The 17,376-nt window shown below is 46.7% G+C and overlaps 1 protein-coding gene across 5 annotated transcripts in view; it reads left to right on the forward strand.

Annotated features, from left to right (window-relative positions):
- Positions 1–6,517: 6,517 nt before the first annotated feature.
- RNASEL (ribonuclease L) overlaps positions 6,518–17,376 on the forward strand; it is a 29,077-nt gene continuing 18,218 nt past the window's right edge. For 3 of the 5 annotated variants that reach the window (XR_012646564.1, XR_012646563.1, XM_075002683.1), the window contains exons 1-5: positions 6,519–7,093; positions 10,569–12,220; positions 13,730–13,818; positions 14,844–15,061; positions 15,175–15,313. Coding sequence is in view for 3 of the 5 variants with exons in the window: in XM_075002683.1 (XP_074858784.1) it covers positions 10,771–12,220; positions 13,730–13,818; positions 14,844–15,061; positions 15,175–15,313 (1,896 nt within the window). In the remaining 2 variants the exon portion in view is untranslated. Of the gene's footprint in view, positions 7,094–9,792; positions 9,953–10,568; positions 12,221–13,729; positions 13,819–14,843; positions 15,062–15,174; positions 15,314–17,376 lie in introns of all 5 variants that reach the window. The other 2 variants (XM_075002684.1, XM_075002685.1) reach the window with 2 other exon arrangements.

Here is a 17,376-nt window from a genome sequence, read left to right on the forward strand (position 1 = left end):
GAAACAGACTGTTTCCTTATTGGCTTTGTATCTAAATTACACTTTGTTCGCCTTGTGTATTGGTGATCGTGTCTTATGCGTTGTCATTTGTAGTGACGCTGTACGTGGGTTGCATGTCACCCACAATGTTGTTTGAAACTTTTACACTATCAGAAGTTGACACACTAAAGAAACGGAAGGTGGAGGGGGCAAAAATCTGCGTAAGAGGGCTGGCGTAGGTCAGAGAAATTAACCAGTTTACTAAGGTTAAGAACATTCGTTAATAATATGTAGCAATGATATAGCACTTTTCTTCTTCAAAGCACTTTACAAATATTGACAAGTCACATATGAGATTTTTAAAGAGCACCACTATTCCCATTTAACACATGGGGGAAATCAAAGCAGGAAAAAGTAAGGAAACTCCCCAAGGTCAAAGGGAGGTGGGGGCAAAGAGAGAATTTTAAAACTCTGAAGTCCCAGCTGCTAATCCTGTGCTAACACCACAAGACCACACTGCTCCTAATTAAAAATTTCCTTCTCCAGCAGCTGTTTCTTTAATATCTACTGCTTTTACCACAAAAAGCCCTTTAACTATAAGTGAACGGAATTGTGATACATTAAGAAATTGGACAATGGTTCTCAGAATTTTTGGCCCACCCTGTTCAACGCAAACTTTTCTGCAGACGACCAGCCAACGACCCAGGATGACGAAATGCATTTGTTAATCTCTAAACACCTTAAATACTCAGTTATTCATATTTGTCTACTAGAGCATCAAAACATAGATATGCAGCTGTTCTGTGGGACGACGTGGCTGGAGATCCAGGGTGGGATCCCTACTGTAGGGTTGGAGGGAGCAAGTCCCATGCCCATGGACCACCTGTAAGATGGTTGCGGACCACGCTTTGAGAGCCACTGAAATAAGACCATTTCTTCTCTATTCTAACTCTTCGCTGCTGCTGTCAAGTGCCTAGTTGAGGTACAAATTTCTGAGGGGTAGCCAAGTTAGTCTGTATCTTCAAAAGAACAAGAAGTCCTGTGGCACCTTATAGACTAACATATTTTGGAGCATAAGCTTTCATGGGCAAAGACCCGCTTCATCAGTTGAGGTACAGATTTTTTTTTTAAATCTCTTTTTTAAATTAAATGTCTTTTCCTTAGTGAGCTGGATAAACTAGATCCACTGTACCCGGCTAGTGGCTTGTTTTATGCATAGTAGGAAAGAAGTTAGATATGTTCAGAAAGTGCTTGTTCGGTTACGCAGCAAGGAAAGGGTCAATGCACTTTCAATAAAACAGAGTTAAAGCAGAAATAAAAACCACACTTTGACTTCTTTTTTAAGGAAAGCTATTTACTAAAAAGTAACTGTTTTTCGTGATACTCATTAAAGCTTAACCTGAAGCTGAGTTATTGTAGCAAATTTTTAAATAGAGCAATTTATGTTACCAGGAAGAAAACATTTAAGAAGCAATAAATCTTTTCAAGACCCTGAAGAATAATCTCTAAAAGTAGAGAGAGTGGTTCAGTGAAAAATCTATTTTCAATTACTGTCAGTGGAGTTTTTCTAAATTTACACTACTATAAACAAAGCAAAATTAGACCTTAGATGAGCAATACTCAGGCAAAAACTAAAGGTTGGCTGACAGCTCTTTTTACATATTAGGTACAGGTTGAACCTCTCTAATCCAGAACATTCTCATCTCACTCATCTGTTTATCATGGGTGTGGCCAAATTTCTCATGGTCCCATAAAGTTTGTTTCCAGCCACCAGTCCTGGCTTTCAGTGTTCTGTGCTGCTATTTAGTTGTAATTTACCCCTCAATGGCTACGTCTACACATGAAGCCAACATCGAAATAGGCTATTTCGATGAATAACGTCTACACGTCCTCCAGGGCTGGCAACGTCGATGTTCAACTTCGACGTTGCGCGGCACCACATCGAAATAGGCGCTGCGAGGGAATGTCTACACGCCAAAGTAGCACACATCGAAATAAGGGTGCCAGGCACAGCTGCAGACACGGTCACAGGGCGGACTCAACAGCAAGCCGCTCCCTTAAAGGGCCCCTCCCAGACACAGTTGCACTAAACACCACAAGATCCACAGAGCCTACAACTGGTTGCAGACCCTGTGCCTGCAGCATGGATCCCCAGCTGCCGCAGCAGCAGCCAGAAGCCCTGGGCTAAGGGCTGCTGCCCACAGTGACCATAGAGCCCCGCAGGGGCTGGAGAGAGAGCATCTCTCAACCCCTCAGCTGATGGCCGCCATGGCGGACCCCGCTGTTTCGAAGTTGCGGGACACGCAACGACTACACGGTCCCTACTTCGACGTTGAACGTCGAAGTAGGGCGCTATTCCTATCCCCTCATGGGGTTAGCGACTTCGACATCTCGCCGCCTAACGTCGAAGTTAACTTCGAAATAGCACCCGGCGCGTGTAGCCGTGACGGGCGCTATTTCGAAGTTAGTGTCGCTACTTCAAAGTAGCGTGCACGTGTAGACACGGCTAATGTCTTCTAAGAGCCAGGTAAGCAGTGGAAGTGTTGGTAATGTGCTAGATAATACTGACCTCCTGCAGCCCAGCAAATTCTCTCACCTGGCACAGGTCAGGTTTCAAAGGTGCCAGATGAGAGAGGTTCAACCTGTAGTTACGGACAAATTTGCTAATGGAAAATAGTCAATGGACTTACACACCCACTTATGCCAGCAGTGAATCTGACTCTTTTCTTTAAAATAAATGGGGTCAAAAATCCATCCCTGATGAGAGTTCAGGAAAATGCTTGGACTAGGAGCAATTGGGTCACTGACAAACAACGCTGACCACTACTGCTGAAACCATATCATCAAGTTTGCAGTATGATTTCACATCACTGTTCTAGCAAAGACTCTCTGGAATAGGGCCTGAGCGGTAAACTCACAGAAACCATGCTGGAGCTCTGCAAGTAATAACCATGGGTACAGCCTTCACTAGTCAAACTGAGTCTTTGTTTGATTAGAGCTTTGAAACACAAAAAGTGCTTGAGAAATGTAATCAAAACCCTTATGTTCCCATTTTCTTATTTAGACATGGTTATGTTTGTTTCCAATGAAGTACAACAGTATTTTCTGAGGGAAAAGGCTGTGAATTTGGAATCAGAAAACAAGATTTGGTCCTGTAGGTTTAAAAACTCAGAAACAAATTCAGATCTCAGAATCAGGGGCACCCTCCCACCCCCCAAAACAACTCTCACCTCACCCCTCTGTGTTTGGGATTCCCATGGGAACCCTTATTTAGTGCTTTTCAAAGTCACAAATGGGTGTGACTGTTCCTGGGAACTGTATTATCACATTCACCTTCTCTAAGGCACGAGAAAGTGGTTGTTCAATTTTTGCCTCCAAGGAAAAAGTCCCTGTAATTCCCCACATTTGCACTACATTTTGCTGCCCTGAGCTGTGCACACTCAGGTCCCTTTGACAGACAGCTTCTGTGACTCACACCCACCCTCTGTTCCCATTCAGCCCTCCCCGACTTCACTCCCATTCCCAGTGCTAGCCAGCTTTCCTCTGCCATCTCTGGCCCAGAACCTTCTTGGTTGGATAATACAATTAAAGAGCTGGAAAATGATCTTGGACACATATGTCAATAAATGAGACATCAGAAACCCCACAGTCAACATTAGCAAGTATTCTACTAGGGAAGAGCCCCAAAAATTTGGGGCCTGAGGATGGCCAGAGGTCCTGTTCCTCCCCAGGCTCTGAGACTTTTACCAGAGCAATTAATCCCCCCAACAGACCCCCCATCTTCTCATATTGTTTGCTTACTTTGAGGAGGAGCAGAAAAAGAGCAAAGCTACCCATCACTGCCAGCTGTGAGACAGAGCCCCCCCAGCATTCTCCCTTATAGCATTCAGTGGGATAGTGCCTAGCCCACATATCTTCACCATCTTTTCTGGGCAACATATGCCTCTTTCTCTGCCCTTCCAAGAGTCCCCCTCTAACTTCCTTTTTTCTATCTGCCCTATGCAACCAGAACCCCATCTTTTCCATGCTACAGCCTCTTGCCACTGCCCTTGAATGTGTGCCCACCTTTCATTATTCCTAGTCCAGCAGCATGCAAACTACACTAGCCCCTACCCACATCATCTGAAAAAGCCCAAAAGGAAGGAAGAAAAGCAGAGCATATAAACTTCACCCCCCCCTGCTGCCAATTGCCTGTCTTTATAGCCCAAACCCAGCTGTTCCACCTCAGCTGGGCTGCCTCTTTCAGTCAGGGGATTACCTGTCCACCTGATCCTGCTCAGCTGTGGCTTGCTGGGTTAATTAGTTCTCTTCTTAGTCTTTCTTAACCCTTTCCGGGCAAATGTGGGTTGCACACCCCATCACAAGATCTTGGTGTTGCTGCTAAAGTCCAGTCCCATTCTATGAAGACAAAACAACACCCCACCCCACCCCAGCCCCTCGCAGAGGAGAGAGTAAAGAACAGCAAAGATAGAAAATGCATCTTCTGACTAAGCATGAGATCTGTAGGTGCACCCATTTTGATTCTGGTATCTCTCCATTACTTTCACTGGTATAAAGGGAGGAGACGGAAGCTAGTATAATAGAGAAATATTTCTCAGACCACTGGTGCCAGAAAGCAGGCATTCAGTGTGCTGAAAGGGGCTCTGGGCTGAGGCAGTAGATTAGGATGTGCATAGGAGTATAAGGGCTCTGGTTGCGGGTGCACCGTCTAAGTTTTGGGGTGTGGGAATTGGCAGGGTACAATCTGTTTTGCTGTCATGTATCTTATTTAGACCATTGCAGTGTCATAAACAGAATTTCAGCAACACAATGCGACTTTTCCCCTTTTTATTACATCAGTCAATTCTGTTAAATATGCTTCACCCAGCACACAGTCAACCTGTGGAACTCCTTGCCAGAAGATGTTGCGAAGACCAGGACTTTAACAGGGTTTTAAAAAGAACTGGATACATTAATGGAGGTTAGGTCCATCCATACTAATTCGCCAGGATGAGCAGGAACGGTGTCCTCTAGCCTCTGTTTGTCAGAGGCTGGAAATGGGTGACAGAGTAGGGCTCACTTGACAATTACATGTTCTGTTCATTCCCCTGTGACACCTGGCATTGGCCACTGTTGGAAGACAGGATACTGGGCAAGATGAACCTTGGTCTGACCTGGTGTGGTTGTTCTTACATAAAAGAGGGGTGGTTAACTCAAGTGGGAGACAGCTCAGTAGCTCAACCCAGGGGTGTAAGCTCAATCCTTGAGGGGGCTATTTAGGGCTCTGGAGCAAATAGATTCAAACAAACAAAAATCTGTCAGGGTGGTGATAGGTGAGGCAGGGGATCTGGACTCAAGGACCTCACAATGTCTTTTCTTGGTCTCTATTACTATTGTTCAGGGAGAACTCAGCGGTTTGGGGCTTGGCCTGCTAAACCCAGGGTTGCGAGCTCAAGCCTTGAGGGGACCACCCAGGAATCTGGGACAAATAGATTAAAAAAAACAAAACAATTGTTGGGGATGGTGATAGGTCCTGCTGTGAATGCAGAGAAGTGGATTCCCTGACATCACAAGGTCCTCTCCAGTTATATGTTACCTTTCCTCAAGGAGTGAGGTATAGCTTGGTGGTGTAAAGCAGTGGCATACTAAACCCAGGCTTGTGAGGTCAATCCTTGAAGGGGGCCTTTTGGGATCTGTGGCAAATGGGTTAAAAAAAAAAAAGTAGGGGTTAGGGATGCTTAGCCCTGCCAAGAAGGCAGGGGACTGTAGTCAAAGACCTCCCAAAGTCCCTTCTGACTCCATGATATGTGTATCTTCATATATATTTAGCATAAGTAACAGAGAGAAAGCTGGGCTAGTCTATATACTATCAAAACAAAAAAGCAGTAAAGTAGCACTTTAAAGAAGAGCAAAATAGTTTATTAGGTGGTGAGCTTTTGTGGGACAGACCCACTTCTTCAGACCATAGCCATACCAGAACAGACTCAATATTTAAGGCACATAGAACCAAAAATAGTAATCAAGGTGGACAAAGCAGAACAAAAATTATCAAGGTGAGCAAACCAGAGAGTATCCTGATCCACAAACTGGTCAGCCGACATTTTAATGGAGCGGGCCACTCTGTTAATGACTTCAGAGTTTGCGTGTTACTGAAGAAGGATTTTCACACTACTTTGGAAAGAGAGGCTGCTGAACTCTCTTTTATATTCAAATTCAACACACTAACACCTGGTTTGAACCGGGATGCAAATTTTCTGGGTCATTATAGGGACTCTTTTGCAAACTTGGCTTGACCTATTTCTTGACTCCCGCCCCCACCCCTCTACTCTCTGATTTGCTCACCTTGATCATTTTTTTTTCTGATTTGTCAACTTTGATTACTATCTTTGGGGCTCTGTGCCGTGAATATTGAGTCTGTTCTGGTCTGGCTCTGGTCTGAAGAAGTGGGTCTGTCCCACGAACGCTCACCACCTCATAAATTACGTTGTTGGTCTTTGAAGTGCTACCGGCCTGCTTTTTTTTGCTGCGATATTTAGCACTGGAATGCGTTAACTAGGGCGGTGGTGGAATCTCCATCCCTGGAGGTTCTGAAGCCCCAGCTTGACAGAGTCGCGGCTGGGATGACTTAGCTGCGGTTGAGGCTGCTTGGGGCAGGGGCTGGACTGGATGACCTCTCGAGGCCCCTTCCAGCTCTGCGATTCCATGAGGGCAGGGGGGCTGGACTCCGCCATCTCCCACGGTCCCTTCCCGTTCAGTCTCCATATAGACCAGAACTGAAGCAAACACCATAAAGACAACGACTACAATGGGCAAAGGGCCACCTCGCAGCCCGACGCGTGGATCTCGGCGGTGCCGCGCCCTGCCTCACGCCGGGCTGGGGTGACTCTTTCAGGGGCAGCGAGCAGGGGCTGAATTCCCACGGGCCTTACCCGCGCGGTTGGCTTCACCGCCCGGGGGGCGGGCTCTGAAGCGTCTTCTGGCTCGGGGGTGGGAACAGGGGGTAACGCCGCAACCGCGGGGACGAGGGACCCCGCTCGGCCGAGCCGCCAGATGGGCGGCAACGGGAAGTAAAAGCGCCGGGCCCAGCAGGCCGCCATTTCCCCCTCGGGGAGCCTTCCGCCGCCGCCCGAGGCAGGTAAGGACGGAGCGGCCGCGGCCCCGGCCCCTTCCCCGCGCGGGGCGAGCAGCGGCGGCGGAGCGAGAACGCTCCACTCCCCCCCCGCTCCCGGTGCAAAGGGTCCGGCCGCGCGGCCGCCTCTGCTCCCCCCTCCCACCGGCGGTGAGCCGGCGCCGCCCGCCCTGCCGGTCAGGCCGCAGGGGGAGAGGGCAGAGGAGGGCTGGGGCGCTGGCGAGGGGGTGCCGCACGGGCGGTGGGGGCCGCCGCCTTCCCAAAGTGCCTCATCTGGGGCCGCCCCTGCTCCGCCCGGAGACCCCCCCCCCGGCGCCCTCCTGCAGCGCTGGGGCCGCACTCTGCTGGGGGCGGGGGGGAGGTTGGGCAGAGACCAGGGGGCGGCGGGGCCTTCCCCCAAGCGGTGGGGTCAGCCACCACCCATCAGGAGCTGATTTAAAGGAGCGGTCCTGCCGCAGCGACAGCGACAGCAAGAATCGAATGGAGGGAGAAATCTCGGAGCTGCAATTCATTTGCAAATTCCGCTCCATCAACCAAGGATTAAACAGGGACTGGGAGTGGCTGGCTGGCCCCTTACAAAACCAGTTTCTCTGTGCTGGAAGTTCACGGCTCCCCCTTAGAACCTGGCAGTGGGTCACATCCCCCCTGAGTGGTCTGACTGTTTTTTCTTCTCTCTCGATCAAATGGGCCATTTCCACCCTGGCTGAATAGACCTTGTCAGCTCTGCCCCCCCCAGTCCACTCATGCATCTGACGAAGTGGGTCTTTGCCCATGAAAACTTATGCTCCAAAATATCTGTTAGTGTATAAGGTGCCACTGGACTTCTTGTTATACGCATAACTCAGTAATAGTTTCTCTAACAAGGTTGTAGCTTTTTTTGGTGGGGTGTTTTACTGTTTGTCGCAGAGGGTGTAGAAAATAAGCATGGCAAAGTAACTCAAATGTGCAAATTGTCTCAAGGGAGCCATGCTTATCTGTAGCTCAACAAAAAACAAACAGGCCTGTAGCACTGTAAAGACTAGTTATAATAATAGGTGCTACAGGCCTGCTTGTTTTTTGCAAATGTGTAAGTAACTCAAATGTTATAAAATTACCTTTCAACAATCCTGGAAGTGACTTTACTCATTTGGTTTTAAGAAAAGAAAATGAAATGCATGAAGTTTTATGCATTAAATTTTTCCTGTAATCGAGACTTTGTAATTTGTGCCAGTTTCCTCCTAAGAGAGTTCTGTCTGACCCACAAATAAGTGCCCAGAAGGAGCTAGTTCGTGTTAAAATTAGTTACAACTGTCAGCTTTCACAGTTTGGCTGAATTTTCATTTTTCTGTAATAGTTATGTAACCTTTCTTTAAAGGGGAAAAGGGGTTATAACATTTGCAGCGTGGTTTCTTTTTCAAGTCAGATCAACAACAAAACATTAACTGAAATGAAATGCACTTTGATCCTGAATAACAAGCAGTCCTGTGGTACCGTAGAGATGTATACATTTATTAGGTCATGAACTTTTGTGGGTAAAACCCACTTCCTCAGATGGAAACACAGTGGAAAAACAGAATCTGGGGTTTATATAGCCGGTGGAGGGCGATAAGAAAAGGGGAAGTTACTTGTCACTAGTAGGACCAGTTAATGAAGCAAATTAAGTTGGATATGTCTCATTCCTATGAGTATCAAAGGTGGGGAGATTGTCCTGGTAATGCCTAAGCCAGTTGAGATTTCTATTCAGGCCAAGGTTAAAGGTGTTAAATTGTAAGGAAATTCTCCCTCTGAAATCTAGTGGTAAAATTCTTTTGTATAAGAATGGTTCCTTTTAAATCCATTACTCCGTGTGTGTGTAGCAATGTTAGTTAGGCCTGTCAGTGATACCAGACCCTAAATTACCTCCTGATTGACCCCAGAAAATGAGGCTGTCAGTGATACCAGACCCTAAATTACCTCCTGATTGACCCCAGAAAATGAGGAAAGGGTCAAGAAAGTTTCATGGAGAAATCACAAAACAAAGCAAGCAGTCCTGTAGCACCTTAAAGACTAACAAGTGTATTTATTTATTAGGAGTGGGTCTTTTCCACAAAAGCTCATTACCTAATAAATAACATAGTTAGTCTTTAAAGTGCTACAGGACTGCTTGCTTTGTTTTGTGAAGATACAGACTACCATTGCTACCCCTCTGAGACTGTGTCTACGCTACAAAAATACCATCAAAGTTGCTTACTTTGAAGCACAACTTTGAAGTAAGCAACTTCGAAGCTGATCATCTACACACACCCTACTTCTAACTTAAAACTTCGAAGCAGGGCACTACTCCATTCCCAGGAATGGAGTAAGGGCTTCGAAGTTGGGCTCCCTGCTTCAAAGTAAGGGAAAATATGTGTAGACTTTCTGCTGGCTACTTTGAAGTAGTGCTGTACTTCAGAATAAGTTCCTGTTGTAGATGCACTCTAAGACTGATGGGGAAATGTGTGCTTATCACTGAACAGAAGGTTGGCAGTTGTAGCGTTGGATATCTTGTCTAATATTGCTTTCTCATTGTTCTCTTCACTGAGCCAAAGGCCATAGCCTCCTGTCCAAAACTAAGGGATATGTGTATATTTAGCCTCTCCAACAAAGAACAAGAAGCACCAAGTATTTGATGCATGTGTTGAAGGCAATGTGCATTTTGCAGCATGTTGACCCTAAAAGGTACCCATGTTTTCTATGGCATTATGTAGTGCTAACTTCTGTGGTGAACTGAGAATTCTGAAGCAGCATCTGGAACACTGAAAAGTTACAGAGAAGCACAGCTGCTGGGTCTTTCTAATGCACTCATTGGTGGTGAATAATTCAAGTTAAAATTTCAGTGTTTGATTCCTGAGTCAGCATCCTGTGAAGGTAAGTTCACACTCCTAAAGCTGCATGCAGATGCACAATGATAACAACACTGCATCCATTTCTGTTCAGATTGGCAAGGTAACTTGATTTTTTGAAAATTAAAAGCTTGAAATCACCTGCCTTCTTGTGCACAGAGAGTACTTCTGTGGGAACTGCAGAATGCACAGAGCCAAACTTACATAATTCAGGTACCCTCAACAATACCTTAGAATGAAGAGTAAATTGGGCTACACAAACACTCTTTGGGAGGAGTATCTTTTCCCAGCTGATGAGCACACCCAAGAGTTATTACCATGTGCTCACTTCAAGGTACAAACTACTCTTTTCCCGTTTACCAATTCATTTATATTGTCAGTTTGTGCCGATCAGAAACTCAGAACCAAAATAGCAATGACCTTTCCATGTGGACACACAGAACATCTGATAAAATCCTCCTTCCCACACACACACTCTGAAACCAATCTGGTGTAACCTTTCGTTTCCCATCTCTTGCAGCTCCACAGACTATTACTTACCAAACCTAATTGTAGAATCTTAAGAATTAGTAAACAGATCCAGACTAACACGGCTACCCCTCCGATACTAAACAGGGTTGTTTTCTCTCTTTGCTCATTAGGCATAAAATTGGAATATGGGGCACTTGGAGCAGGCTAGTGCTGGGGCACTTCATCAGCAAAACTCCATTTGTGTCCCTACAACAAAGGCAGTAACCAATCCGTGTCTTCCGTCTTAAAAGGAGAGCCCAAGGAATACAATCTGTCGAGGAATCTCCCTTTGAAAGGGACAGAATACGAGCAGAACCACTGATCTGAATAGTCATGGAGGCAGCTAGTAACAGCCAGGAGGAAGTCTCGACCTCCAGAAACAAAACAGCTGAGGACAAAGCTGCTCTGCTGAACAGCGCTGTTCAAAACCGTTCCATCGAGAGAGTCCGTCAGCTGTTGGAGGAAGGCGTGGATGTCAATTCCACAGTAGCAGGTGGTTGGACCCCTTTGCACAGCGCCGTGCAGACGGAGCAGGAGGAGATCATTAAACTTTTGCTGGAGCAGGGGGCTGATCCATGTGCTAGGAAGAATAATGGTGCCACTCCCTTTATTGTAGCAGGGATAGTAGGAAATGTGAGCCTCTTAGAGCTGTTCCTTTCCAAGGGGTCAGATATCAATGAACATGATAACAATGGGTTCACAGCGTTTATGGAGGCTGCTTGGTATGGGAAGGTAGAGGCCTTAAGATTCTTGCATAGTAGGAAGGCAAATATTAATTTGGGGAGGGTGGTTAATGAGGAGAAGAGGGCACTGAATAAAGGGGGGGTAACAGGCCTGATGGATGCTGCCAGAGAGGGCCACTTCTCAGCAGTAGAAGTTCTTGTCAATGAGATGAAGGCTGACGTGAACATCTGTGACAACCAGGACAGGAATGCTTTAATCCATGCCTTCCTGCCAAGTGAGAACAAAGAAAGGGAGTCAGTTGCCCCAATTGTTCGTTGCCTGCTGGACCATGGTGTCGATGTGAACAGAAGAGATGAACATGGGAAAACTACCCTCATCCTGGCAGTTGAAGTTCAGAGTCCGGATTTGGTGAAAGCTGTACTAGAGAAAAATGAAGTTGACATCAATGATGCTGACAGAGAGGGCAAAACTGCACTGATGAGAGCTGTAGAGAAAAATCATTATGAAATAGCAAAGATTCTGTGTGAAGGGGGAGCAAGAACTGATCTTGGGGACCTTATTCAGATCGCCAGTCGGAAATACAATAAGAAAATGGCAGATCTTCTTCACCAATATGGTGCCAAGGCCTGTCCAGATCAACCTCAAGATTGGGAACCCACCAGCAAGCGCTGGGGATGGCAGCTGAAGGAGCTCTACAACATGTATCGTCCTATGATTGGAAAGCTTAAGATCTTCATACATAATGATTTCAGGATTCAGAGAACCTCCCAAGGGGGCATCTATCTGGGACTCTGTGATGGGAAAGAGGTGGCTGTGAAGATATTCCGCCTTGGCACAGAAATGGCGAAACAAGAGAAAATATGCCTTGATGAATGTCGGACCCACAACCATTTTATAAATCTTTTTGGTGCTGAGGAAAAGAAAAGCTGCCTCTATCTGTGCCTCTCACTCTGTGAAAAGAACCTTGAAGAGCACCTGAGCACATCAGATACGGAAGTGGAATGTAAGGATGTTCTGAAGACCCTCTTTGAAGCTGTTCAAAAACTACATGAGCTTGGATTTGGACACCAGGATCTACACCCACGCAACATTTTGATAGGTTAGCTTATGTGTTCTTTCCATTCTTACTTTAGTCCTTTGTTGACCACAGTTGAGAATGTGGGACCTTATGTGCCCCTGGGGGAATTCTGCACCTCTCTCCATGCACAACATTAATGTCCATTGCAAATTTCACTGCTTCTTTGTGGAAAAACTAAAAATGGCTTCTGAAGGGGAAACAAAGGGAAGCTGCAAGAGTGATCGCATCGCTTGGGGCATCCGGAGTAGCTGTTGGAGAGGTAATTCTACCTGTGCAAGACTTAGCTCCTCTTTTCCTGCGAGGAACAGCTGGGTCTGGGTCAGACATGTCCCCAGAAATCCCCCATGGCTTCAGGAAGCTCCATACCCTCCCTGCCCTTGTTTCCTGCCTATATTGCACCTCAGCTGCAGTGGGTGGGGTCAGTGTAGGGGCATCTTTTCTCCTGTCCACCCTACCTCATGCATCTGCATCCCCACACACATCCAGACGACCCTGAGGAGCTTCACATGCCCCCAACACCAGAACCCCTCCCATGCAAGCTTCACCCCCTGCCTCTGCTTCTCCCATCCTCATCAGTTCTCGGCTGCAGGAGGTGGGGGCACTGCAGGGGAATCCCATGTGCATTTGGACCAGATCACCCTGTTGAGCTTTGCCCCTCTCCCTTAGAACATCTGCCACACCGAACCCTTCCCTGGCCATCCTGACCCTTGTGCCTAGACCAACCTCTGCTGAGCTCCCCCTCTCCCCACACTCAACCCTCACCTTGCCGAACTCCACCTCTCCTGCTCCTGATTCACCCTGAGGGGCCCCGGCCAGCTGCACCTAGAACCCCATTCAGCTGCACTCAGGCCCTCACCCCACACAGCCCCACTCCCCCAGTAAGCCCCTACAGCCTTCACCTAGACACCCCATGCAGAGTCGCATTGCCTCTGCACCCAAAACCCCTCAAAGAGTCTCCCACCCCCAGCTAGCCCTACACAGTACCCTATTCCCCCCCCCACACTAACGCCCTCCTCACTTGGATCCTGGCAGAATGAGCCTGTCTGCTCCATGCCGTGATCAAGGGCCAGGGTTGGGTCTTGAGGCACCACTTTGTTCCTCTCATGTGTTATCTTGATGTGCCCGGCATGGAGGGGACAGGTTCCTGGGGTGTTTCTGGAGTAGGTGCAGCCTCATTGTTGAGTGCATGCAGGCTTTTGAACTTGTGTGTGGAATTTTTATTTCCCAGGTGCAAAATTTTAAATTTTTGACCTAGAATTCCCTCGGGTGTAATTACAGAGGTGACCGTATATTTCAGCGAGATGGAGCTCTTTATTTACGGAGAGGCTGTTTGAACTAGTGTGCATACATTACAGCAGCCCTAAGTATCCCATTAGTTTTGCTCTCCTGCTGAGAGATCAGGTCATCCCAGTGAACAACCTACCAAAGAGCTCTAGGGTCACAGGAGAAATCCAGCCAGATACTAGAGAAAAAGAGCACAGCAAAAGCATACACAGACAACAGGCTTAATTGCTGCTGTTATTTTGTCAGATGCTGTTGGAAAAGTTCGCCTAGCGGATTTTGATAAGAGCAAAAGATTGAACGAAGGAGAGAGGGATATTATAATCGAAGACCTGAAGGTAACTTCTTGTAAAGCCAATATTATTTTTCAGTCTACTCCTCACCAGTGTTCCCTCTTATTTTTTTTTCATCCAGAGGTGGAATAACTTTTGTTGTGTGCACCAAAGCACATGGGTGTGCACCACCAATAGAAACACATGCTCTGTGGGTGCTCTGCTATTCAGCTGTGTGGCACCTGAAACTCTCCAGGAGTTAGCTCAGCTAAAAGGGATCACTGTTCCTCACACCCCTTCCATCTTTTACTCTCTTCTTTCTGTTCACTTATTTTCTTTGCTTTTGGGGGACAAATCAGCTGATGGTCCTACATATTCAAAAGGAAAAGTGTAACAGAATGGTTTCTGGAAATTCTCATTGTACGAGAGACAATGGTGCAAGAAGCAACAGTGATTATGGATGAAGTTTTTATTTCTGACCCCTGAAAGTCACTGACTGATTTTGCACTATGCTTTCAGCATGGTGGGCTCTCTAATACAAACATTTTATTAAGTGAGTGCTGCTGTACACATCCACACATGCCTGCCTCACACCCAGAGTGCTGATTTTGGAAGATAGGGTAGGTGTACATAGCAAAGTTATTTCGAAATAACAGACGTTATTCCAAAATAACTATCCTAGCGTCTACACAACTCAGCTGCTGTTTTGAAATAATTTTGAAATAGCGGTTGGCTTATTTTGAAATTGGTAAACCTCATTGTACGAAGAATAGCCCCTATTTTGAAATAGCTGTTTTGAGATAGGTGCTGTTAAGACAGGGGATAGAGCCTATTTCAAAATAAGCCATTGTGCGTCCTATGGCTCGATTTCGAAACAGGCTCTGTGTGTAGACGCTGTGTTTCAAAATAGCTAAGCGCTAGTTCAGAATGCATTTTTGTGTGTAGTAGCGTTATTTTGAGATAAACTATTCTGGAAGAGCTTATTTCGAAATAAGGCTGCTGTGTAGACGTACAAGCGGTTTCTATGTCTGTTTCTCTTTGGTGGGAAGTTGCATGGCTTGGAGTGAAACGTCATTTGTTCTCACACTTAGGCGCTCGGAAGGCTGGTCCTGTATGTTGTAACAATGGGTAAAGTCCCCTTTGAGGAAAACGATAGACAGGATTTTTCTGCGAGCTGTCCAGAGGGCATACAGGACTATGCGGAGACTACAGACCTCATGGAAAGTCTGATCTCCCCTGATGAAGGAAGTCCAGTTGAGAACCTGCTGAAAGATTTGCTCCAACATCCCTTTTTCTGGAGCAAGCAGATGTAAGTGCTGAGTTTGAAAATCACAGACCCTCAAAACAGCAGGTGTACCTGCTCCCCTATTCTGCCCGGAATCAGTGCAATAAACAATCCCCAATGCGCTTTTGGTTCCACAGCAGGTACAGGTTCCTGAGAGACGTTGGGAACGAGGAGGATATCAAAACCCGTAACACCAAGAGCCACAACAACAACAGTGAGATTCTGAGCGCCTTAAATGGTGATGAGCTGCACCCTTTCCAGCAGTGGACTGAGCAGGTAGGCTGTTTTGCTGTGGACACAGAAGGGAAAAGCTTTTCTAATAGGACTTACAGGCCCCATTTTAAATTTAAACTGGAAACGTAACTCAAGCCGTATCCAGATGAGCTGAGGACAAAATCTAAACAAATCTAGGAGATTTAACAAGGACTTTCCCCAGCTGCTGGAGTAGTGCATGAAGCTTCCAGAGAGTGGTCTGTTGAAATTGCCCTGAACACTCGCTGCTTAAGTTGTGGGAAGCCTTTTAAACAGAGAAGACAGCTTGAGTAATTTGCCCTGTGTTGGCCTACAGGTGTGAGGGTGAGTGACATGGGCTGGCAAGGGAGGAGAGAGGAGGGAACTTGGGAAAACACCCTTGCATTTGGAAGGTGCTTGATTACAATGAGTACAGTGTAGGCCTGGTTTACTCTTAAAAGTTTTATCTGGGTCAATAACTGTCAGGTGGGGCTATTTTGAGCTGATATACTGGTGTGAGCCCTAGTGCAGACAAAGTTACATCATATGTGGGGGAAGGGGTAGCTCAATGGTTAGAGCATTGGCCTTGTAAACCCACGGTTGTGAGCTCACTTGAGGGGTCCTTTCAAGGGTCTGGGGCAGGTTAGATTAAAAAAAAATCTGCCAGGGATGGTGATGGGTCCTGCTGTGAGTGCAGGGGACTGGACTTGATGACCTCTCAAGGTCTCTCCTATTTCTGTGAGGCAGGTGTATCTCCATGTTTCAAGTATAAAGGTGCCTTATTCAGACACAGCCTATTTTGCTTCCAGAACTGGAAAAAGCTGTACACTAGACACCCAAGTTACGCAAGGGTTGTGTTCCTGGGCAACCTCGCATAACTCAAATTTTGCACAAGTCGGAGGAGTTGGGAACCAGCCAGGAGCCAGGCTGCTACCAGGTTCCCAGCTCCCCACCACTCCCAGGGGGCAGTGTTCCCACTCCTGTCAGTGGTGGGGAGCTGGCATATGGCATCCTGGAGCCAGGCGCCAGCTTGGCGCCACTCAAAGTCACGTTAACCTGAGATACACACAAGTCAAATTTGCGTCTCTCAGGCTTCTATTATATTCATAGAGGGCTGTTGATGGAGAGAATAATAACTCAGGGGTTGTGAGTTCAATCTTTGTTGGGACCTCACATGTATTTCATGATAACAGCTTTCAAGTGTCTGGGGGTAGGTTAGATAAATGTTGGTAAGTGATGATATAGATGGTGCAAGGTCCTGCCAGTGAGTGCAGGGGCTGGACTTGATGATCTTTTCAGGTCCCTTCCAGTTCTATGCTACAAGGCATTTTTTGATACTTATAACTGTCTCCAGCAAGGGGGTAGGTTGCTGCTTTAATTATACCAACATAGTTAAAGTGGCAAAATGTTCTCATCTAGTTAAGCCTCTAGGCAGCTTTCACTTATTTAACAAATTAATTAATGTATGAAGACTAATATATGCAGCCATCCCAGGCCCCAGGTGGCTCACAATTTCAGCACAGTTTAAAAAAACCAAACAAACAAACCAGAGCTTCCCAGTGTAGCACCCACATCCTCTGCCCCACTTCTGTGCCTTTCAGACCTCTAGTGTGGTGTAGACAGGATGGAGGGCTATTGTAATGGAAAAAGAAAACATTCCCCTTGCACCTAGAGCTATCCAGGTGGCATAAAAATAATGTAGCCAGCTCTGTGACACCTGGTTCCTAGCCTCCTGGGAGTAAGGCGTATTCCTGGAATATAAATGGGGGTGGGGGGAAGGGAAGTCTGACCTCTGTCACTCTTCAGACAGTACTGTTGTTAATATGGACTTTCCCAACCCAGAGGAACTCAGACACCCCTAAAGACTGAGCATTAAATCATGGTGACAGCCATCCTAATTGTGCCCTTCTGTCTCGGCCTTGCTTTTCCCCAAGCGTCTGTGTGAGGAGAAGGGCATTTGGGAAAGAGATGCATTGTGCCCAGGTCTCAGCAAACCGAGAGGGGAAGCAAATTCCAGACCCAGGCCCTTACTGGTAAATGTCCTGCCATCAGCCCTCTTCTGTTGAAATCCAGCTGGAGTGGCTCTGCTAGTCTCAGCTGTGGCAGTG

This window comes from Carettochelys insculpta, chromosome 9 (genome assembly GCF_033958435.1).
Source record: "Carettochelys insculpta isolate YL-2023 chromosome 9, ASM3395843v1, whole genome shotgun sequence".
NCBI classification, from domain to species: Eukaryota; Metazoa; Chordata; order Testudines; family Carettochelyidae; genus Carettochelys; species Carettochelys insculpta.